Genomic DNA, 23590 nt, shown 5'->3' on the forward strand with positions numbered 1-23590 from the left:
ATGATACATCATACCATTATAAATGTAGATGGCAGATAACCAGTACGCCTCCAACATACTGGAGCAAATAAGAGCTGCAGAAGACCTTCAAGGTACATTCTCTTGATTGTGATACACATGAATATTTAAATGCATGTGAATAATTCTTTTGCAATTTTCTGGATTTCTTTCTCTGCAGTAAACCCACAATCTATCAGCTCTGTCATCCAACCGCCTGTCCTCCCCACTCCTCAGCCTCCAACATTCACCCAGAGTCACACTCCCCAGCCCAGAGTTTCCTCCACCCCCAGTCACAGTCAAACCCAACCAGCAGCTACAGTCACCCGGTGCCCCACTCCTGAAACAAACATTTTATCACACACATCCCCTTCAGACAACCTGTTCCCAGTTCCATCCTCACAGCCGGAATGCCATGAAACCCAGACAGGTATGATGACTTTTGGTTTGTAATCTAAATGTTGGAATAAAATGTCTTCTCTTTAACTATCCTGAAATGTTTTTACAGAATTCCAACACAACACAACACTATTACTGCTTGAGCTGACCAGGACCTATTAACACCTGTACAACCGGAACAAAATATCCTTTTACAAGAAGCTGGAAGAAGCCTTTAATGCAACAGGCTATTCCTTCACAAATGACAAAATCAGGAGAAAACTCGGTAACATGCTGACGACTTACAAAAGGGCCAAAGACAGGTCTCGGACAACAGGAGAGGGCAAACTCACCTGGGAATATTACATGGTAAGTGGTGCTATGTACATATGTTAACTGTTAGTGGGACTTTCTGAAGGGTATCAAGTTTCCCTTAATGTCCTGTTTCATTTTTGCCACCCACAATTTTTATCAGTGCACCATAGTTTCAATACTGACAGGAGTGATCACAGCAAATGAGTGGGGAGGGGACACTTGTGCTTCCTACTGTAACTGAAATTTTCTCCTTTTGTACAGCAAATAGATGAAATATTTAGTGGCTCCGGGGTAGGGAGTGCGCCACCAGGCACCATCACTTCAACACCAGTCGGTCAACTCTTGAACGTGACACAGACGATCAACAGCCTGGCCCATCAACTGCCACGCAGACAACCCATCCATCTGCCAAAAAAAAGAGTCAAAGCTAAAACCTCGTTTCAGGACACTTACAAGTCCCATGCTGAGCGGAGGACGGCTGCTCTGGAGTCACTGGTGAGGCCAGAACTGGCAAGATGGAGGAGACTAAAGGAGAGGAGAAGAAGAAATTATGAGAAAAAAATGATCTCATGTATGGGACAAATACTTACCCAATTAAAAGACATTGGAAGGCAGCAAGAACAAATTATTGACTTACTAAAAGAAAGCAATACGAAATAAAAATGTTGAATGACATTTATGTGTCTGTCTTTTTGATATGTTGGGAAGAAACTGAAAAAATGTTTGAAAACTGAAACACTCCACAAAGGAAGCAGTGGTTGGCTCGTTCAAATTCACAACCATGAAATGACTGCCTCTGGGGACCACTGATACTCCGAGATCCCCTGCTGATTTCGCCTGGGTTCTTACCACCCAGTTGCCATGAGCTGCCACTTGGAGGCACAGCAGAAGTCTTGATGATGTAGAGGCACTTCAGTCAAAGGGTAACTAACTTAATGCCTTAGAACATTGTGACATTTGTAGTTTTTGATCTCCATGATAAACTTGCCATTTGAGCTGAGGTGCCTCACATCACCCTGTGGCGTACTGCACACCAGCTCACAAAAACTTAAAAGACTGTAAAGAAAAGGGGATGAATGTAAAGGTGTGTCCTGTCTTTAAATTAGTGCAGAAATCCTGTCTCTGTACTGAGATGCATTTTGGTTGTTGGGCTGTGGTGGGTGTACATCAATGTCCACTCCGACTTGAAGGGGACCTTGCTCCTCTTCATCAGGTTGGTCACCAGAGTCCAAACAGATACTGTGCAGAATGCAGCATGTTGTCACAGTTGCACTGATGTGTGCCACTGTCTTCATGTGCAGACACTTGAGCCTCCTGAACTTGGACTTCATGATTCCAAATGCATGCTCAATTGCCACACGAGCTGCATTCAGCTTCCTATTGAAGTGCCTCTGCCTGGCCGTTAGGTGCCCGGGGTGACCTACATTAACGTGGCAAAAACGCCGCTCACCATCACAGAAGCCGGTGAGGATAACGGAATAGAACTGTTTCCTGTTATAATAGGCAATGGGGTTGATGCAGTGGGGTTTTATGATGGGAATGTGACATCCATCAACAGCACAGATTGTATTTGGAAATCTGGCTGATTGAAACTGTAACTGAGATAGGTGTAGTGCTTCTCCTGTGGGCCATGAAATGTCATGTGAGAGATGTGAATTTACCAAGGAACAAAACTGATGGACATGGGTTGACAGTGTAGACTTTGAGATGTTGAATCTGTCTGCCACACCCCTATATGACTCTTGGTTGGATAGAGTCCACAGGCAGGCAAGAACACTGTTAGTGATGGGTAATTTTGTTTGTTGTGGGTTTGAATAGAAAGGTCCCAATGTGATCACAAGGTCCTGGTTAACAGAGAAGACAAAATTATCAAATAACATTCAACTATTAGTCATAATACTTTGGCCTTGACATGCTTTAGATAAGCCTACCTCCACTTGTCCCCTTGAAAGTCTGAAATGACTTTTGAAGTCCGCCACACTGTACAAGTGTACAACCTCCTCCACAAAATGTGGCACTTTGGGAACAAATCTAGGAGAAACATAATGCATATTATTCTAAACAGAACTCAAAAGAACTCAATGGGCTTGCAGAGAGCAGTTATTAAATGAATATCATTGCTGACCAAAGCAAACAATGTAGGCTGTCTCCACAATGGCACCTTTACATGATATAATAAAGATACAACCTTGTTTTCAACTTTGGACAATAAAGCCGCCAGATTATTCGAATTTTTATTAAGTGTTTTAATTTGCCTAAAAAGTAGCAGGATTTCTAAACCCATTAGCTGATAACTTGACAAAATGTGGTTCTCAACATGTGCCGACTATTAAAAAAAAGTGCAAAGCACTAGACTAAATGAACTGTAACAGTGGACATAAACTCTGGTTTGTTTTAAATATTAAGAAAGGACAAATCACCTTCTCCGTCCAAGTTGATCTTCGTGGAAAAGTACCTCTTCTGCCTCAATTTCATCCGCTATGATGAACGCGTAAGCGATATCTTCAGCCATACTGAAAAGTATCCGATCGTTGCCTGAAGACTACAAGTAGCCTACAGATCTGTTCAACAGGATGTACGTATTTCTGTAACTTCCTGTATATACTCTCGAGGCTGCTGGAAACTGTCCGACTTGATCGCAGCCTTTTGTCACCGCCCCCTCCTGCGGCCGCCTGCTCTCGTCTACTTTCCAGGCGAGGCGCAGTTCATCTCGAACGAGCCTAACGGGACAGCCCTCACACACTCACGCACTCACGCACTTCACATGAACGCGCCTCTAAGTCAGTGAGTCTGTAAGGGATCGGATTGGAACTGGGCCCAAATCTCAAGGCTGCGTTAGCAGTCGCAGGAAACAGAAAGTGACGCACTTTGGCCTTCAAAATAAAGTTGATTCATTCATGTTTGAGAAGATGGCGGCCTGCAGAGGAACAGTGGCGTCCTGACAATTTTTATTTAAACCTCTGTTGCTCTGATACCGTCCCCTAATCACTCACACCTAACTGAACGAAACACTTTTCTAAGGAACGCTTTTATTATGAAAAAGCTATCCCGGAAGTATGATGCTACGCTAGCTCTTGGTGTCGAATGTGCGGACATATTCGGTCACTGTCGGTAGATTCAGTCAGCTCTCCGCTCCTCGGTACATTCACCAGTCAGTTTGTGTCCGTTATTGTTACCGGTCTCCTCTTCCTCTCTGTTCCAGTCGGCAGCGGTGATCTTTAAATGGCGGCTGTTTACGGTGAGTGTTCAGGCCCATGCGGAGCTAAAAGCTAGCTAACGTCAGCTAATCATGCATCAGTTGGTAAACACAGCGTTAACAGGCTAACTGTTAGCATTAGCAGGTAAACAGCTGGAGCGTTTTACCTCCGCGAGACGCTAAACGTCATCAATTACCCTTAGATTAATAGGTCATATTTCACATTTAATAGTTACTGACGTCACACCGTCAGTGTGACGTCAGTAACTATTACATTTGGTAAAAAGTCAACAATCGCGTGATTAGCTCTGTTAGCTTGTTAGCTGCCCTGCTAACGCCTGCTATCTTTGTTGTGGGTCTCTTTAAATGTCTTAAATTCAGGTTAATAAATATTGGGCTTTAAAAGTCAGTAAATAATCCGAAGGTCTAATTTATCTACGAGGTCTTTATCAAACATTTGATTTAATTTCGTTTATTCTTTTTTTTATTTTTTTTTGCCAAAATCAGTCGAACTCTTCTGTGTCAAAGTTTCTGATGTTACAAACCTTTAAACCTACAACTGTTTATTTTACCTGTTGGCAGGTGAACCTGACTCAGCTTAATGACTCTGTTCCTACATGACACCCACCTCTGTTGTACAGGACCACACACACATGTTTACATACTGTCCTTTACAATCAGCTGATCAATAAGTTTTAAAATCACAGCTAGTCGTCTGAAGTCCATCAAACACTTCGTCTCAGCGCTGTGACGTCATCATCAGGTCAACAACAAACACCTGACATTAATCAAATGCTAACCTGATGTTAAACTGGTGTTATCCAAACGTTAACCTGCCTTTAATGAGGCACAGTGGTGTAGTGTTAGTACTGTCGCCTTACAGCAAGAAGGTTCCTAGTTCGAACCCAAACGGGAGCCCTTCTGTGTGAAGTTTGCATGTTCTCCCCGTGTCAGCGTGGGTTTGGGTCAGTCCTGTGATAGTCTGGTGACCTGTCCAGGGTGAACCCCGCCTCTCACCCAGTGACAGCTGGGATAGGCTCCACCCCCCCGCGACCCCAAGAGGATAAGTGGTTACAGAAATGAATGAATAACCAAGCGTTAACCTGACGTCCAAATGTTAATGTGATGGTAAACTAACATTAACCTGACGGTATCCAAACACCAGCCTAATGTTAAACGAGCGTTAACCTGATGTTAAATAAATGTTAACTTTACGTTTACCTGACATTAACCCGACATTATCCAAACATTAACCAAATGTCAACTAAACATAAATGTGACATATATGCACGTGTGTTAACGTGCACATACTGATTGGTCTGTTTTATCTTTCAGGTTTCAGCAGCCTGGAGCCTTAAAACAGTTCCTGTAAGATCACCATGTAGACTGGTGGATGGACAGTTGTGAATCAGAGAGCAGACAGTAGCAGTCTGAAACATTTACAGTCAGAATCGGCAACAGTCAGAATCAGAAACAGAGTCAGAATCAGCAACAGTCAGAATCAGCAACAGTCAGAATCAGAAACAGTCAGAATCAGAAACAGAGTCAGAATCAGAAACAGTCAGAATCAGCAACGGTCAGAATCAGAAACAGTCAGAATCAGAAACAGTCAGAATCAGAAACAGAGTCAGAATCAGCAACGGTCAGAATCAGCAACAGTCAGAATCAGCAACAGTCAGAATCAGAAACAGAGTCAGAATCAGAAACAGAGTCAGAATCAGCAACGGTCAGAATCAGAAACAGTCAGAATCAGAAACAGTCAGAATCAGAAACGGTCAGAATCAGAAACAGTCAGAATCAGCAACAGTCAGAAACAGAGTCAGAATCAGCAACAGTCAGAATCAGAAACAGAGTCAGAATCAGCAACAGTCAGAAACAGAAACAGTCAGAATCAGAAACAGTCAGAAACAGTAACTGGTCATAAACAGTCAGTAACCAGTCTCACAGTGTCAGGGTGGCTCTGGTGTCGTCCTGGTGGAGGAGCAGGCTGATGGAGAGCGACTGTCGGATCCCTGTGGCGTGTTGTAGGCCTCGAGTACTTGTCCTCCACGCTCTGTTCTGGGGCCTCGTCTCCCTCAGGTCAGTCAGTACGCTGAGATCATAGGTCAGTCTACGCCGAGGTCAGGGGTCAGTCTGCACGCTGAGGTCAGAGGTCAGTCTGTACACTGAGGTCAGAGTTCAATCTGTGTGCTGAGGTCATACGTCAGTCTGTGTGCTGAGGTCATAGGTCAGTCTGTACGCTGAGGTCAGAGGTCAGTCTGTACACTGAGGTCATAGGTCTGTCTGTGTGCTGAGGTCAGAGGACAATCTGAGGTCATAGGTCTGTCTGTGTGCTGAGGTCAGAGGACAATCTGCACAGTGAGGTCATAGGTCTGTCTGTGTGCTGAGGTCAGAGGACAATCTGCACAGTGAGGTCATAGGTCAGTCTGTAAGCTGAGGTCAGAGGTCTGTCTGTGTGCTGAGGTCAGAGGCCAGTCTGCACACTGAGGTCAGAGGTCAGTCTGCACACTGAGGTCAGAGGTCAGTCTGTACCCTGAGGTCAGAGGCCAGTCTGCACACTGAGGTCAGAGGTCAGTCTGTACCCTGAGGTCATAGGTCAGTCTGTACGCTGAGGTCAGTCTGTGTGCTGAGGTCATAGATCAGTCTGTACCCTGAGGTCATAGGTCAGTCTGTACGCTGAGGTCAGTCTGTATGCTGAGGTCATAGGTCAGTCTGTACGCTGAGGTCATAGGTCAGTCTGTACGCTGAGGTCAGTCTGTACGCTGAGGTCATAGGTCAGTCTGTACGCTGAGGTCATAGGTCAGTCAGTACGCTGAGGTCATAGGTCAGTCTTTACGCTGAGGTCAGAGGTCAGTCTGTAAGCTGAGATCATAGGTCAGTCTTTACGCTGAGGTCATAGGTCAGTCTGTACGCTGAGGTCAGGTCAGTCTTTACGCTGAGGTCAGAGGTCAGTCTGTAAGCTGAGGTCATAGGGCAGTCTGTATGCTGAGGTCATAGGTCAGTCTGTATGCTGAGGTCAGAGGTCAGTCTGTACGCTGAGGTCAGAGGTCAGTCTGTACGCTGAGGTCAGAGGTCAGTCTGATGTTTGACGTGTTGGTGTTGTGTTTCAGGGTGTTTGGCGCCGCCCTGCTGAGTGAAGAAAAAACTACAGGTACTAACTGATCAGCAGCAAGCACTCCAGGGGAAAATAAAAAATTAATTTAACCTTTGACCTTCCTCTTCTTCCCTTGCAGCAGTGAAACAGGTGGTCGCCCCCTGCTGGCTGCTGGAGGAGTTTGTAGTGACGGTGGAGTGTTCGCCGTGTAACGCCTTCCAGACCGTAAGGATGTTTAAAGACCCACTGGGGGTTGTTTTGTAAATGTTAACGGTGTTGTTACCATGACAACCGCAGCGGTTCTGATGTTGTTTTCGTGTTTCAGAGGTCGTGGTCGTCGTGCACGCTGACGGGATACGTGGAGAGAGTCAACTGCACCAAAACCAACAGAGACGAGTACAAGAGGTCAGAATTTACTTCACTTTAATGAATTGATGTACTGCACTTTCCTGCGTTTATTTGCCGCACTTTCCTGCGTTTATTTGCGGCACTTACTGTGTTTATTTACTGCACTTCACTGAGTTTATTTACCGCACTTTACTGCATTTATTTACCGCACTTTACTGCATTTATTTACCGCACTTTACTGAATTTATTTAATGCACTTTCCTACCTTTATTTACCGCACTCTCCTGTGTTTATTTACCGCACTTTACTGCATTTATTTACCGCACTTTACTGCGTTTATTTACCGCACTTTACTGAATTTATTTACCGCACTTTACTGCGTTTATTTACCGCACTTTACTGCGTTTATTTACCGCACTTTACTGAATTTATTTAGTGCACTTTCCTACGTTTATTTACCGCACTTTACTGCATTTATTTACCGCACTTTACTGCATTTATTTACCGCACTTTCCTGCGTTTATTTACTGCACTTTACTGAATTTATTTACCGCACTTTACTGCATTTATTTACCGCACTTTACTGCGTTTATTTACCGCACTTTACTGAATTTATTTAATGCACTTTCCTACCTTTATTTACCGCACTCTCCTGTGTTTATTTACCGCACTTTACTGCATTTATTTACCGCACTTTACTGCGTTTATTTACCGCACTTTACTGAATTTATTTACCGCACTTTACTGCGTTTATTTACCGCACTTTACTGCGTTTATTTACCGCTCTTTACTGCGTTTATTTACCGCACTTTACTGAATTTATTTAGTGCACTTTCCTACGTTTACTTACCGCACTTTACTGCATTTATTTACCGCACTTTACTGCATTTATTTACCGCACTTTCCTGCGTTTATTTACTGCACTTTACTGAATTTATTTACCGCACTTTACTGCATTTATTTACCGCACTTTACTGCATTTATTTACCACACTTTACTGCGTTTGTTTACTGCACTTTACTGCATTTATTTACTGCACTTACTGCGTTTATTTACTGCACTTTACTGAGTTTATTTACTGCACTTTACTGCGTTTATTTACCGCACTTTACTGCGTTTATTTACTGCACTTTACTGCATTTATTTAACGCACTTTACTGCGTTTCTTTACTGCACTTCACTGAATTTATTTACTGCACTTTAAGACGTTTATTTACTGCACGGTTGTTAACGGTTTTCTTTACTGCTCCGCCCCGCTCCTTCCTGTCTAGCTGTCGCTCCGCAGTGATGGAAGAACATCTCTTCTGGAAGTTCGAGGCAGCCATGTTGGCTCTGACGGCCATCTTTGCCATCCTGGTGGTCGTCCGTCAACGCTGGCTCGACCGCCTGGCCTCTGAGAAGGTCCGCCGCCAGATCGAGTCCATCTAGGTAACCAGACGCACCTGGACCCGAACCCAGATCTGGACCTTGTTTTTATCCTGCTGCAGTTTTTTAAGGACTGGATAAGTCGATCTGCACTCAGAGATCCATCAGGGATCAGGACTGAAGAGGACCCTGCAGAGAACTGGACTGTTTGTGTCATCCTCAAATTTATTTAATCAAAAACTTTTCTGATTGATCTGACAAAATGTAGCAGGCGTTAAAATGGACATGGCGTTTGAGATTGACGCTGTCCCTGCTGAAGACGATGATGAAAGACAGATCTTGTGTTTTCCCTCCGTATTTTCTTGCTAAATGTTTGATTCAGCAACATACGATCAAATGTTGAAGTGTCTTTGAACGTTACGCCACCTCCTTTCCTCAGATATTTTATTATCAATTTTAGGGTCGGACTGTTAAACATGTTTAATTTTGTTTTTCTGTGAAGTTTTTGACTCAATAAACTGATGAGAAACAGTTTTCAAAAAAATACACAACTGATGAATTTTCATTAAAACCTGACTTTTAAGATGAAATATACATAGTTAAACTATATGTGAATGTAGCTTAGTAGCTACCATAGCATTTTGAAAAACGTCATGGTATAGTATTGAAAAACGTCATAGTATAGCATGTTGAAAACGTTATAGTATGCATGTCTGTAATATTGAGAAACGTCATATTATAGTATGTCGAAAAAAGTCATAATTACAGTGTGGAAAAACGTCATAGTATAGTATGTCGAAAAAAGCCTTAATACAGTATGTGGAAAAATGTCATAGTATAGTATGTTGAAAAAAGTCTCCATAAAGTATGTTGAAAAACGTCATAGTATATTATGTCGAAAAAAGTCATAATACAGTATGTCCAAAAACGTCATAGTATAGTATGTCGAAAAAGTCATACTACAGCATGTCGAGAAACGTCATAGTATAGTATTTCGAAAAAAGTCATAATACAATATGTTGAAAAATGTCATTGTATAGTATGTCGAAAAAAGTCATAATACAGTATGTCCAAAAACGTCATAGTATAGTATGCCAAAAACGTTGTAGTACAGTATGTCCAAAAACGTCATAGTATAGTATGTTGAAAAACGTCGTAGTATAGTATGTCGAAAAAGTCATACTACAGCATGTCGAGAAACATCATAGTATAGTATTTCGAAATAAGTCATAATACAGTATGTTGAAAAATGTCATAGTAATTTATCAAAAACCTTCATAGTATAGTATGTTGAAAAAAGTCATAATACAGAATGTCCAAAAACGTCATAGTATAGTATGTCCAAAAATGTCATAGTATAGTATGTTGAATAAAGTCATAATACAGAATGTCCAAAAACGTCATAGTATAGTATGCCCAAAAATGTCATAGTATAGTATGTTGAATAAAGTCATAATACAGTATGTCCAGAAACGTCGTAGTATAGTATGTCAAAAACCGTCATAGTATGTCGAAAAAAGTTTTAATACAGTATATCCAAAAACGTCATAGTATAGTATGTCGAAAAAATCATACTACAGCATGTCGAGAAACGTCATAGTAGTTTATCAAAAAACGTCATAGTATGGTATGTCGAAAAAGTCAAAATAGTGTCCAAAAACATCATAGTAAAGTATGTTGAAAAAAGTCTTAATAAAGTATGTCCAAAAACGTCATAGTATGTCGAAAAACGTCATAATATAGCATATCGAAAAACGTCATAGTATAGTATGTTGAAAAAAGTCTTAATGAAGTATGTCGAACAAGTCATAATACAGCATGTCCAAAAACGTCATAGTATAGTATGTCGAAAAAGTCATAATACAGCATGTTCAAAAACGTCATAGTACAGTATGTCGAAAAACGTCATCGTAAAGTATGTCCAAAAAAGTTATAGTATAGTATTTTGAAAAAACTCTTAATAAAGTATGTCGAAAAACGTCATAGTATAGTATGTCGAAAAACGTCATAGTATAGTATGTCCAAAAACGTCATAGTATAGTATGTTGAAAAACGTCGTAGTATAGTATGTCGAAAAAGTCATACTACAGCATGTCGAGAAATGTCATAGTATAGTATTTCGAAATAAGTCATAATACAGTATGTTGAAAAATGTCATAGTAGTTTATCAAAAACCTTCATAGTATAGTATGTTGAAAAAAGTCATAATACGGAATGTCCAAAAACGTCATAGTATAGTATGCCAAAAACGTTGTAGTACAGTATGTCCAAAAACGTCACAGTATAGTATGTTGAAAAAAGTCATAATACAGAATGTCCAAAAACGTCATAGTATAGTATGCCCAAAAACGTCGTTGTATAGTATGTCGAAAAAAGTCATATTACAGTATGTCGAAAAACGTCATAGTATAGTATGTTGAATAAAGTCATAATACAGTATGTCCAAACACGTCGTAGTATAGTATGTCGAAAACCGTCATAGTATGTCGAAAAAAGTTTTAATACAGTATATCCAAAAACGTCATAGTATAGTATGTTGAAAAAAGTCATAATACAGAATGTCCAAAAACGTCATAGTATAGTATGCCCAAAAACGTCGTAGTATAGTATGTCGAAAACCGTCATAGTATAGTATGTCGAAAAAGTCATACTACAGCATGTCGAGAAAGGTCATAGTAGTTTATCAAAAAACGTCATAGTATGGTATGTCGAAAAAGTCATAATAGAGTGTCCAAAAACATCATAGTAAAGTATGTTGAAAAAAGTCTTAATAAAGTATGTCCAAAAACGACATAGTATGTCGAAAAACGTCATAATATAGCATATCGAAAAACGTCATAGTATAGTATGTTGAAAAAAGTCTTAATGAAGTATGTCGAACAAGTCATAATACAGCATGTCCAAAAACGTCATAGTATAGTATGTCGAAAAAGTCATAATACAGCATGTTCAAAAACGTCATACTACAGTATGTCGAAAAACGTCATCGTAAAGTATGTCCAAAAAAGTTATAGTATACTATTTTGAGAAAACTCTTAATGAAGTATGTCGAAAAACGTCATAGTATAGTATGTCCAAAAACGTCATAGTATAGTATGCCCAAAAACATCATAGTATGGTATGTCCAAAAAAGTCATAATACAGCATGTCGAAAAACGTCATGGTATCGTATGTTAAAAAAAGTCATAATACAGCATATCCAAAAATGTCATAGTATAGTATGTCCAAAAACATCATAGTAAAGTATGTCCAAAAAAGTTATAGTATAGTATGTGGAAAAAGTCATACTACAGCATGTCGAGAAATGTCAAAGTATAGTATGTGGAAAAAAGTCATAATACAGCATGTCCAAAAACGTAATAGTATAGTATGTCGAAAAACGTCATAATACAGTATGTCGAAAAACGTCATAGTATAGTATGTTGAAAAAGTCATAATGCAGCATGTTCAAAAACATCATAGTACAGTATATCGAAAAAGTCATAATACAGCATGTCCAAAAACGTCATAGTATAGTATGTCGAAAAAGTCATAATACAGTATGTTGAAAAACGTCATAGTATAGTATGTCGAAAAAGTCATAATACAGCATGTTCAAAAACGTCATAGTACAGTATGTCGAAAAACGTCATCGTAAAGTATGTCCAAAAAAGTTATAGTATAGTATTTTGAAAAAACTCTTAATAAAGTATGTCGAAAAACGTCATAGTAAAGTATGTCGAAAAACGTCATAGTATAGTATGTCCAAAAACGTCATAGTATAGTATGTCGAAAAAAGTCATAATACAGCATTTCGAAAAACGTCATAGTATCGTATGTTGAAGAAAGTCATGATACAGTATGTCGGAAAATGTCATAGTATAGTATGTCCAAAAACGTCATAGTATAGTATGTCGAAAAAAGTCAAAATACAGCATTTCCAAAAACAACATAGTATAGTATGTCCAAAAACGTCATAGTACAGTACGTCGAAAAAGTCATAATACAGCATGTCCAAAAACGTCATAGTATAGTATGTTGAAAAAAGTCTTAATAAAGTATGTCGAAAAAGTGAAAATACAGAACATCCAAAAACGTCATAGTATAGTTTGTCGAAAGAAGTGATAATACAGTATGTCGAAACATGTCATACTATAGCATGTTGAAAAAAGTCATAATACAGCATGTCCAAAAACAACATAGTAAAGTGTGCTGAAAAAAGTCTTAATAAAGTATGTCGACAAACGTCATAGTATAGTATGTCGGAAAAAGTCAAAATACAGCATGTCCAAAAACATCATAGTATAGTATGTCGAACGTCATAGTATAATATGCTGAAAAACGTCTTAACAAAGTATGTCGAAAAACGTCATAGTATAGTATGTCCAACAACATCATAGTAAAGTATGTCCAAAAAAGTTATAGTATAGTATGTCCAACAACGTCATAGTATAGTATGTCGAACGTCATAGTATAGTATGTTGAAAAACGTCTTAATAAAGTATGTCGAAAAACGTCATAGTATAGTATGTCCAAAAATGTCATAGTACAGTATGTTGAACGTCATAGTACAGTATGTTGAAAAACGTCTTAATAAAGTATGTCGAAAAACGTCATAGTATAGTATGTCCAAAAACATCATAGTAAAGTATGTCCAAAAACGTTATAGTATAGTATGTCCAAAAACGTCATAGTATAGTATGTCAAAAAACGTCATAATACAGTATGTTGAAAAACGTCTTAATAAAGTATGTCGAAAAACATCATAGTATAATATGTCGAAAAAGTCATAATACAGCATGTCCAAAAACATCATAGTATAGTATGTCCAAAAATGTAATAGTATAGTATGTCGAAAAATGTCATAATACAGCATTTCGAAAAACGTCATAGTATCGTATGTTGAAAAAAGTCATAATACAGTATGTCGACAAATGTCATAGTATAGCATGTTGGAAAAAGTCTTAATAAAGTATTTCCAAAAACGTCATAGAATAGTATGTCGAAATAAAGTCATAAGACACTATGTCGAAAAACGCCATAGTAGTTTATCAAAAAACGTCATAGTATAGGATGTCGAAATAGTCATAATACAGTATGTCGAAAAACAGCTGTACAGTATGTTGAGCAACGTCATAGTGTAGTTTGTCCAAAAATGTCATAATAAAGAATGTTGAAAAACATCAGGATAAGCATGTCGTAAAAAGCCATAATACAGTATGTCGAAAAAGTCTTAACACAGTATGTCGAAAAAAGTCATAAAATATGTCGAAAAATGTCATAACACAGTATGTTGAAAAACGTCTTACGTTGAAAAAAAGTAATGACAGTGCGTTGAAAAATATCATAGCATATTATGTCAAAAAGTCATAACAGAACATCAAGAACTTTCATAGCACAGAATGTCGAAAACAAAGTCATAATCCATGTCGAAAAACGTCATAATACAGCATGTCGAAAAACGTTATATTACAGTGTCGTAAAAAGGTTATATGTCGGAAAAAGTAATAAGACAGCATGTCAAAAAACATCATAGTATAGTATGTCGAAAAAAGTCATAATATAGTTTGTCAAAAAAGTCATAATTCAGTATGTTGAAAAACGTCATTAGTGTCGCAAAAAGGTCATATTTCGGAAAAAGTAAGACAGTATTTCGAAAAACGAAACAGTATAGTATGTGTCGAAAAACGTCATAATACAGTATGTCGAATAACATCAGTACAGTATGTTGAAAAAGGTGATAGTATAGTTTGTCGAAAAATGTCATAATAAAGAATGTTGAAAAACGTCAGTATAGTTTGTCGGAAAAAGTTATAATATAGTATAGTATGTCAGAAAAAGTCATATGTCGAAAAATGTCAATACAGTATGTCAAAAAAGTCAGTATAGTATGTCAAAAAAAGTGATAATACAGCATGTCGAAAAACGTCTTATGTCGAAAAAAGTAATAAGACAGTACGTCAAAAAACGTCATAGTATATTATGTTGAAAAAGTCATAATATAGTATGTCAAAAAATGTCATAGTACAGTATGTCGGAAAAAAAACGTAATAGTATAATATGTCGAAAAAGGTCATAGTCTAGTTTGTCAAAAAATGTCATAATAAAGAATGTTGAAAAACGTCAGTATAGTATGTCGTAAAAAGCCAAAATACAGTATGTCGGACAAAGTCTTAACACAGTATGTCGAAAAAAGTCTTAACACAGTATGTTGAAAAAAGTCATAAAACATGTCGAAAAATGTCATAATACAGTACGTTGAAAAACGTCATAGTACATTATGTCAAAAAAGTCACTACAGTACGTCAAAAAATGTCATAGTACAGAATGTCGAAAAACGTTATAATACATGTCAAAAAACTTCATAGTACAGTATGTTGAAAAAGTCATAATACGGTATGTCAAAAAACATCATATGTAATAAAAACGGCATAGTAAATTATGTCAAAAGTCTTAACACAGTATGTCGAAAAACGTCATTGGATAGTATGTCGGAAAAAGTGATAATACAGTATATCGGTAAAGTCATAATACGTTGAAAAAAGCCTTAAGGTATGTCGAAAACATCATAGTATGTTATGTTAAAAAAAGTCATACTATAGTTTGTCAAATAACTTCACAGTGCAGTATGTCGAAAAAAGTTAGTATAAAATGTCGGAAAATGTCAGTACATTATGTGGAAAAATCATTGTATCTCAAAAAACGTCATTGGATAGTATGTTGAAAAACGTTAATACGTATGTCGAAAATGTCATAGAGTATGTCGAAATAAGTCGACGCAAAACGTCGTGTGGAAAAAGTAATGAGTATGTCAAAAGATGTGTTCACGTCAGAAAAACAAAACTTTTTTGACATCCTGTTTTTATTCAGAGATCTCACTGTACCTGCACTTATTGAATTCACTGATTTCACTTCCTGTTTGTCAAACAGGTTAAAGATGCACTTCCTGTTTCCAAACTCAGTCCTTCTACCAACTTCGTGTTTCTGAAACTTGACACAAATGTTTCACTCCTTCTAAAACATCTTCAAAGGAGACGAGAGACACAGACAAGAAGTGAGACAAGAAGTGAGACTGGAGATTTATTGACAATAAAAAACCATCATATCCACATTTAAGATCATCAGTTCTAATTTTTATTTAAAAAACATCGAACAAATTTCTGACGGACGTCCCGTTAAAAATAGGAAGAGATCAAAAGGTTAAAACAATTATCCTGTGTCCTGATTGGCTGGCTGGACTGTGGTGTCACCCGTCCGTATGTCCACACAATGAGTTTTTAAAAATGTCTCTGTCATCTTTTCACCTGCCGCAACCATCAGTTGATCGGCTCATAGGCTGTCGCAGAGGCCGTCAACCTCTTTCGGATGCAGACGAAGACTCCGCCCCCCAGCAGGAGGATCATGGGAGTTCCCAGACCGGCTGCCATAATGGCAAGAACCATCGGGGAGAAGGAGTCGACAGGAGGAGAGCCGGTGCCGACCAACACCGTCCTGCGGGAGGAAACGCACAAAGAAGAAACATTCATTATGATCATCAAAATTTGTACGAATAAAATCGTTATGATAAAATAAACTCGGACCAGCGCAGGAAGTTGGTGCTGTTGTAGAACGGGTCTCCTGCGAGGCCGAAGCTCATGTTGAGTCCGAACGTTTGTGGTTCTGTGTAGAACGCTCGGATTAGACCGGACGCTGCCGCCGTCCCCTCGCTGCTCTGAGGCCGCGGGTCAGAGTGACGGCAAGGCGTGGCGTCCTCCAGAGCCGGGTGGGGCCGCCGGTACGCTACTGGCTTCCACTGAAGGAACCCCAGAACTTCTGAGCTGCCGTTCATTGAGGACACCCACTGAGACACCTGAGAGGCCAAAGATCACCATGGTTAAGAGGTGGAGAGGTCAAAGGTCACCATGGTTAAGAGGTGGAGAGGTCAAAGGTCACCACGGTCAACAGGTGGGGAGGTCAAAGGTCACATGGTTGGCAGGTGGAGAGGTCAAAGGTCACCATGGTTGACAGGTGGAGAGGTCAAAGTTCACCAAGGGTAACAGGTGGAGAGGTCAAAGGTCACCATGGGTAACAGGTGGGGAGGTCAAAGGTCACCATGATTGACAGGTGGAGAGGTCAAAGGTCACCATGGGTAACAGGTGGGGAGGTCAAAGGTCACCATGGTTGACAGGTGGGGAGGTCAAAGGTCACCATGGGTAACAGGTGGAGAGGTCAAAGGTCACCATGGTTGACAGGTGGAGAGGTCAAAGGTCAAGGTCAAAGTTCACCATGGTCAACAGGTGGGGAGGCCAAAGGTCACCATGGTCAACAGGTGGGGAGGTCAAAGGTCACCATGGTTAACAGGTGGAGAATATTGACCTTGAATATTGACGGCGTGAACTCGTCATCAATCGATCGATGAACCTCCACTCTGCTCGGAGGATAAGCCCCGCCCACCGCCTGCAGCTCCAACAGGAACCTGGAATGACTCGCTCGTGGCAACACGCCATCAAGCCACACCCACAACTGGGAGGAGTTAGCTGTGTGGAGGAGGCGAGGCCATGACTGACCACGCCCATCTGACTCAAACACCGACAGCTGGAAAACAAAAACAAAGAAGAAGAAATTAACGTTGAATAATAAACGTAAACAGTAGGGTGACCCTGGCGTCACCATGGCAATGGAGCGGTGACTGACCTGCAGGCAGAGCGATCCAGCGGTGAAGGCGGTGGCAGCTCCACAGAGCACAGCGGTCGGACCCGACAGGTTGAGAGGAGACCAGGTGAAGTTCTGCAGCTCATACGGAGGGAAAAGGTCAGAGGTCGGGTCAGCGGTGTTGTTGACGTCATCGTACTCCAACAGCTGAGGAAGCAGGAAACAAGAAGCCGTTTATTTTCAAAGTAAGAGTCTGAATTTCCTCCAGACTAAAATATACACACATTACTTGCATCACAGAACGAGAGTTATCAGAATCAGAATCAGAATCAGAAATACTTTATTGATCCCCGACAGGAAATTGCTTGCGTCACAGGTGCTCCTTACAAGAGCAGAAAGATAAGTGAGAATCTATGAAATGTAACAAGATTATTAACAAAAAATAAAAAATAAATAAATATATATACTGTAACCTAAACAAGATCCTAAATAGCTAATACACAGAATATATACAGTCAGGGTGAAATGGAGTTATTGCACAAGTTAAATTAAATTATTGCACGTTGACAGTGGGTGAAATAGTCTCAGGGCCACTCAGAGGGAGGAGTTGTACAGTTTGATGGCAGGAATGATTTCCTATGGCGCTCAGTGGTACATTTGTTGTTGTTCAAAGTTTATTAAGGATAAACCCCTTGAGATGCATCATCTCGTTTTCAAGGGGGTCCGATACAACAATGAAAAACAAATGAAATTACAAAACAATACAAGAAACATTTCACAAATAAGCGCCCAAAACAGGCCAGTTACACTAAAGACAGGGCAATACAAGGATAATACCCAACAATACAGGTAACACACAACAAGTAAAACAAGTCACACCCAACAATACAGGTAACACACAACAAGTAAAACAAGTCACAATAGCACATTGGAGAAATAAGTGCACAGATAACTATAATAGAGTAGCCTAAGAAAAGAGAAAGAGAGAGAAAAAAAAAAAAGCAAAGTGAGTGGAATGCCATTACATTTCCAAGATAATGAATCGTAAAATGTAAAACAGAGATTATTTAAAAAAATAAATAAATAAAAAGAAATAAATAATATACATCACCTGAGGCATGTGCAGTTCAACTTAAAATAAGAAGACAAACTGCTTTTGAACATGTGAAAGGATGTCAGGGAACGAATATGTGGTGGTAAGTTATTCCAGTGTGATGGGGCCATAAATCTAAAAGCTCTCTTTCCAATTGTGCTGAAAGTCTAAGTTGACATCTTGATGAATACTGGACTAGATATTGTTTTAGTTAATGTGGATAGTCAAAATGTATGCCTTTAAAAATCAGTTGAAACCAGTGAATATGTCTTCTTGTTTCAAGTGATGACCAGTTAAGTGAACTATACATGGAACAGTGATGAGTGGTGAAGGGACAACCAAGAACAAATCTACAAAGCTTATTATAGGCTGTATTAAGAGGCAGGAGATTAGTCTTGGAGGCATTCATGTACACAACATCAGCATAATCAAAAAAAGGAAGAATGAGTTGAGAGGCTAGTTTCTTTCGGATGTTGAGGGTGAAACAGTTCCTAGAACGATACAGAACACTAATTCCATAGTTCACTTTATGAAGAACAGAATCAATATGTATTCTGAATGATAACTCGCAATCCAGCCACAGGACCTAGGTATTTAAATTTATCAGTTTTATGCAGAGATGAGCCATCTTTACATATTATGTTTAAATTGTTGGATTTTACTTTAATGTTCTGGTAATGTTCTGGTTTGTGCCAAAAACCATAGTAAAAGATTTGGCTTTATTTAATAATAATTTATTAGACAGGAGCCAGTCCTGTACAGTATTGAAGTCAGATTGAAGAGCTGTATGAATTTTTGGAAGGTTGGGTTTGGAGCTATAGATGACTGTGTCATCTGCATATAATTGAACAGAGGAGTAGGAGCAGATTGCCGGAAGATCGTTAATAAAAATGGAAAATAGAAGTGGACCCAGGGTCGAACCTTGGGGGACACCTCTTTGCTGAACATAAAATTCAGATTTATGACCTTGAAGAACAACACACTGCTTTCTATTGTGAAGGTAAGAGTTAAACCATAATAATGCATTTTTGGATAACCCTACAGCATACAACTTGTCAAGAAGTAAATAATGATCCACTAAATCAAAAGCTTTTGTAAGATCGAGAAAGATGGCACCTGTGAGATTACCGGCATCACAAGCAGAGAACACATCATTGGTAAATTTCAATAGAGCAGTAGAAGTTGAATGATTGGGTCTAAAACCAGATTGAAAAGGGGATAGGATATTATTAGTCTTAAGATGTTGGAATAACTGGTTAAAAATGATTTTCTCAAAGACTTTGACAGTAGAGCAGATTTATTTATTTATTTATTGCCTTTATTTAACCAGGTCGGTCCCGTTGAGACACAATGATCTCTTTTTCAAGGGAAGCCTGGCCAAGACAGCAGCATAGAAAAGTTGTAACAATTATAAGACACACAGAAATCACACAGCAACAGAGAAAAAATACATTACAGAATAGAAGCAACAGGACAAAAACTCTGGATTCACATTAAAACAAGAACAAGTGCGGTATGAAGCGATTCACATTAAAACAAGAACAAGTGCGGTATGAAGCTGCTCCAATTTCTCTCACACGAGATGATGGATATGGGTCTATAGTTATTTGGATCGAGATTGTCGCCGCCTTTAAAAGAGTGACGCGTGCCTGCTTCCAGATAGCTGGTACCTCACAGGTAGATAAGGACAGATTGAAAAGGTCAGCGAGTGGGAACATAAGCACCTGAGAAGCAAGTTTAATATATCTGGCTTCAATCCCATCAAGACCAGCGCCACTGCTTGAATTTAGCTCTTTCATAGCAGATAGGACATCTGTAGGTGTAATTTTCTTAAAGGAAAAACTAATATGCCGAGAGAGTTCATTATGACAGTGGTTGTAATGAGATTCATCAGGAATATGACCAGAGAGAACAGAGGAGAAATGCCGACTGAAGACCTGGGCAATAGCACAAGAGTCATGGATTATAGTGTTACCATCTCTAATTTGGTTAATATGATGTTTATTATTTGTATTAAAATTGTTTTAATATTGCTCCAAAACCTTTTAGGGCCGTTGAAATGATTAGAGATAGAGTTCCTATAATAATCAGATTTTGCATTGCGGGTTAACGTCTTGGAGAGATTTCTTAAATGCCTATAGGCCTCCCAATCGGCATTTGACCTGGACATCCTGAAATTCGCCCACGCCTTATCTCTCTGACGAAAAAGACTAATAAGATCACGATTAATCCAAGGTAGGTGTCTTCCTTTGACCTTAGATATTTTCCAGGGAGCATGTATATCTATGACATTTGTAAGCTCTGAGTGTAAAAAGTCCCAAGCATCCTGAGCATTGGGGATCAGCTGATATCTATCCCAGTTAATACCTAATACATCATTAATAAATTGTTCTGTGTCAAGTTTCTTATCTTGTCTAATTTTAATTAGTTTAGGTGGCAGTTTTGGAGTTTTTATTTTCCAAACACAGAATATTATGGAGTGGTCACTGAAGCAGTCAGGTAGTACATCAATGTTACATCTGTCTGGGTGCGTGACAAGGATCCAATCAAGTAAGGTCTGAGTTGATGGAGTGATACGGGTAGGTTCATTAATAAGTTGTCTCATATGCAGACTCTCAAAATTATTTCTGTCTTTAGCAGAGGACCTGTCTAACCAGTTTTTATTAAAATCCCCTAAGATGATCATTTCATTTTTGCCGGCAATACAATTTATGGTGGAAATTAAACAGGTGGAAGACTCAACGGGGACAGAGGGGGGTCTATAGACATTTCCAATGGTTAGATATTTGTTTTGATGAAGACTAATTTTAACAAATAGGCTTTCGAAGTATAATGGTTCAGTTACAGGTAGAATGAACTCAGACACTAAGTTAGATGAAACATACAGTATGTAACCAAGCCACCGCCTCTGGAGCCCCTATCGGATCTATAAAATACATAATTTGCAAGATTAATTTTACTGTCTTGAATTCTGTTGCTGAGCCATGTTTCAGATATCGTTATAATGTGTGGATTATGCTGCACCACCCATGCACGGAGTAAGTCAATTTTGGGCAAGAGCCTTCTGATGTTAAGATGTATCATTTTTAAACCTTTACAGTGATCCATTTTTGAAGACAGGAATTAGTGGAGATAGGCTACCATCACTAATAGAAAAAGACTGTGTCTCTAGCTGCAGGCTAACTGAAAACGTTGCAGATGACTGTACTAATTTCATAGAAGAGATGTATGAGATGCATACACACAAAACAGACAACAGTAAAGACAACACACAAAGAACAAAAACAAAAACAGGCCCAGCAGCCACAGCCATCACGAGCCAGGGCACACCAATCAATGGGCCTAAAAAATTAACAAATCAAAAAGCACTAGGCAATTCCCATGCCAAATGTTCAACAGTCACCAAGCAGGGCCGAGAGAAATAACTAAAAATTAATAATAGTACTAGTAAGACATGAGATAATTTCGGCATGGTGAGTCTGGATATACAGTTGAGAGACCAGCGGTACAGAAGGCAGCGTTGCTGTGTTGTCATAGCGACGACGGTCGCAACAATGATGTCATCGACATGTGCCAGTGTTTGAAAACATGAGCAGGAAAAACATGCAGGAGGCTCGGCATCCAAGCCTAAGTTTCAGGCGTGATGTTTCCCTCGCCTGAGCCTCCACAAAGTAAGTAAGTTACCTTGGGGTCCCTGAAGATCTTACCATCAATGAGGAGTTTGTCGACGGTGAGACGAGCGTTTTTCTTACTCTTCCTCGCCTCCGCCATGATTGGGTAAAGCAGCCTTCATCTCCTGAGGATCTCTGGTGGAAACTGATCGCTGATGGAGTAGTGAGACCCTTTCAGCTCCTTACCCTTGGACATGACGGCAGATTTCATCTTGGAGTCACAAACTTTAGCCATGCTAGGACGGGGCTTTTGCTGTTTGACGTTGGGTTTTCCAAGGCGATGGACTCTGGGAAAACGGATGGATGTAGCTTCCTCCGTCTTCATTCTCAGGTTGTCAACTAAGAAGCTCATTACAAGCTCCTCAGTCTTCTGGTAAGTTCCCCCCTTAACTTCAGGCATTCCATGTATTATAACATTATCCCTCATGCTTCTGCACTGTAAATCCAGTATGTCGTTTGCCATCCTGGCGTTATCATCAAGGAGATCATTTTTCAGGCGTTTCAAGGTATTTACCTCAGACCTGAGGGATGCGTTGTCAGCCTTTAAAGTCTCAATCAAGCAGTTGTTAAACTCGACGGATTGTTTTAGATCTTCAACATCTTTTGCCAACTTATCCAGTAAGTCAAGCTTCTGTAATTGATCCTTGATGGATGTTAAGGACTTTTGAATGTCCTGAAGAGTTGTATCCTCAATATCGCTTGAACCCATCTCCGACCTGGTGCGTTTGGGATCGGGTTTCTTGTTGGACAAACCGTAGAATAACTCGTCGATAAAGGCTTCTAGATCCTCAATGGGTTCATCGACAAGTAAATCCAGTTTGAGAGTTGCTGATTTAAACACCGATCAGACAGTTGTATGGCATAAACAGGAAAGTTTGGTGCGCGAGGTAGCTCAGCACTTCATGCTGTCAGCCATCTTGAGTTGTTCAGGTGGTATGAGTCTCCCACTGAAAGTACTCTTGTGCCTGACCAGCACATGGTGGAGTGGGTGTGAGACATTGTCCAAGATAGTTCGTAGCTTAGACAGCATCCTCCTCTCTGACACCACCATCAGAGAGTCACACTCCGTTCCCACAACGTCACTGGCCTTGTAGATCAGTTTGTTGAGTCTGTTGGCGTCCGCCACCCTCAGCCTGCTGCCCCAGCACACAGCAGCATAGAGGATAGCACTGGCCACCACAGACTCATAGAAAATCCTTATGGAGTTATATTTGTCTCATTAATACCTGTAAATGCACAGAGGGTGATCTACAAATATTTCTTGATCTGCACACGTTCCATAATTAGTTGTGTGAACAGATCGACAATCTGTGTGTAAATGTGTAATCTGTAAATATAAAACACCTTCCACAAATACAAAAAATATCTGTGAATACATTAAATTAATTTGCAAATAAATGAAAAGCATTTGTGAATATATCTTACTAACATTTACAACTTTCGAACAGGCATTTTTGAACTCAGTTTTTATTTGTGAATCGAAAAAACATTTGTGGATCTCAGTTCTACGCGTGTGGATTTGC

General features: G+C 39.6%; 2 protein-coding genes and 1 long non-coding RNA gene across 3 annotated transcripts in view; 1 reads left to right on the plus strand and 2 right to left on the minus strand.

Moving 5' to 3' along the window:
* Positions 1-6: 6 nt before the first annotated feature.
* LOC126384522 (uncharacterized) lies at positions 7-3407 on the minus strand. The gene is made up of 3 exons (XR_007569307.1): positions 3111-3407; positions 2622-2721; positions 7-1215 (listed from the first exon to the last, which is right to left on the minus strand). It is a non-coding gene; the product is annotated as an uncharacterized LOC126384522 (long non-coding RNA).
* Positions 3408-3737: 330 nt separating this feature from the next.
* On the plus strand, positions 3738-9239 carry jtb (jumping translocation breakpoint). The gene is made up of 6 exons (XM_050035592.1): positions 3738-3928; positions 5222-5965; positions 6997-7037; positions 7120-7205; positions 7306-7385; positions 8600-9239. The coding sequence occupies exons 2-6, from the start codon at positions 5877-5879 to the stop codon at positions 8754-8756; spliced, it is 453 nt and encodes a 150-aa protein (XP_049891549.1). The 5' UTR covers positions 3738-3928; positions 5222-5876; the 3' UTR covers positions 8757-9239.
* Positions 9240-15739: 6500 nt separating this feature from the next.
* The window catches only part of glmp (glycosylated lysosomal membrane protein), a 17448-nt gene continuing 9597 nt past the window's right edge, over positions 15740-23590 (minus strand). Inside the window, exons 4-7 of the mRNA XM_050035521.1 lie at positions 17346-17510; positions 17028-17246; positions 16253-16521; positions 15740-16163 (exon numbers count right to left, since the gene is read on the minus strand). Of these exons, the coding sequence (XP_049891478.1) occupies positions 15989-16163; positions 16253-16521; positions 17028-17246; positions 17346-17510 (828 nt within the window). The 3' untranslated portion in view covers positions 15740-15988. The remainder of the gene's footprint in view (positions 16164-16252; positions 16522-17027; positions 17247-17345; positions 17511-23590) is intronic.

Source organism: Epinephelus moara, chromosome 22, assembly GCF_006386435.1.
Source record: "Epinephelus moara isolate mb chromosome 22, YSFRI_EMoa_1.0, whole genome shotgun sequence".
Lineage (NCBI taxonomy): Eukaryota > Metazoa > Chordata > Actinopteri > Perciformes > Serranidae > Epinephelus > Epinephelus moara.

Bases quoted from the DNA above. Each gene is read 5' to 3' on its own strand.
- jtb (XM_050035592.1), top strand. From the start codon at position 5,877: ATGGAGAGCGACTGTCGGATCCCTGTGGCGTGTTGTAGGCCTCGAGTA. The intron at 7,038-7,119 runs GTACTAACTGAT...CTTCCCTTGCAG, and splicing joins GAGTGAAGAAAAAACTACAG to CAGTGAAACAGGTGGTCGCC. The intron at 7,386-8,599 runs GTCAGAATTTAC...CTTCCTGTCTAG, and splicing joins AACAGAGACGAGTACAAGAG to CTGTCGCTCCGCAGTGATGG.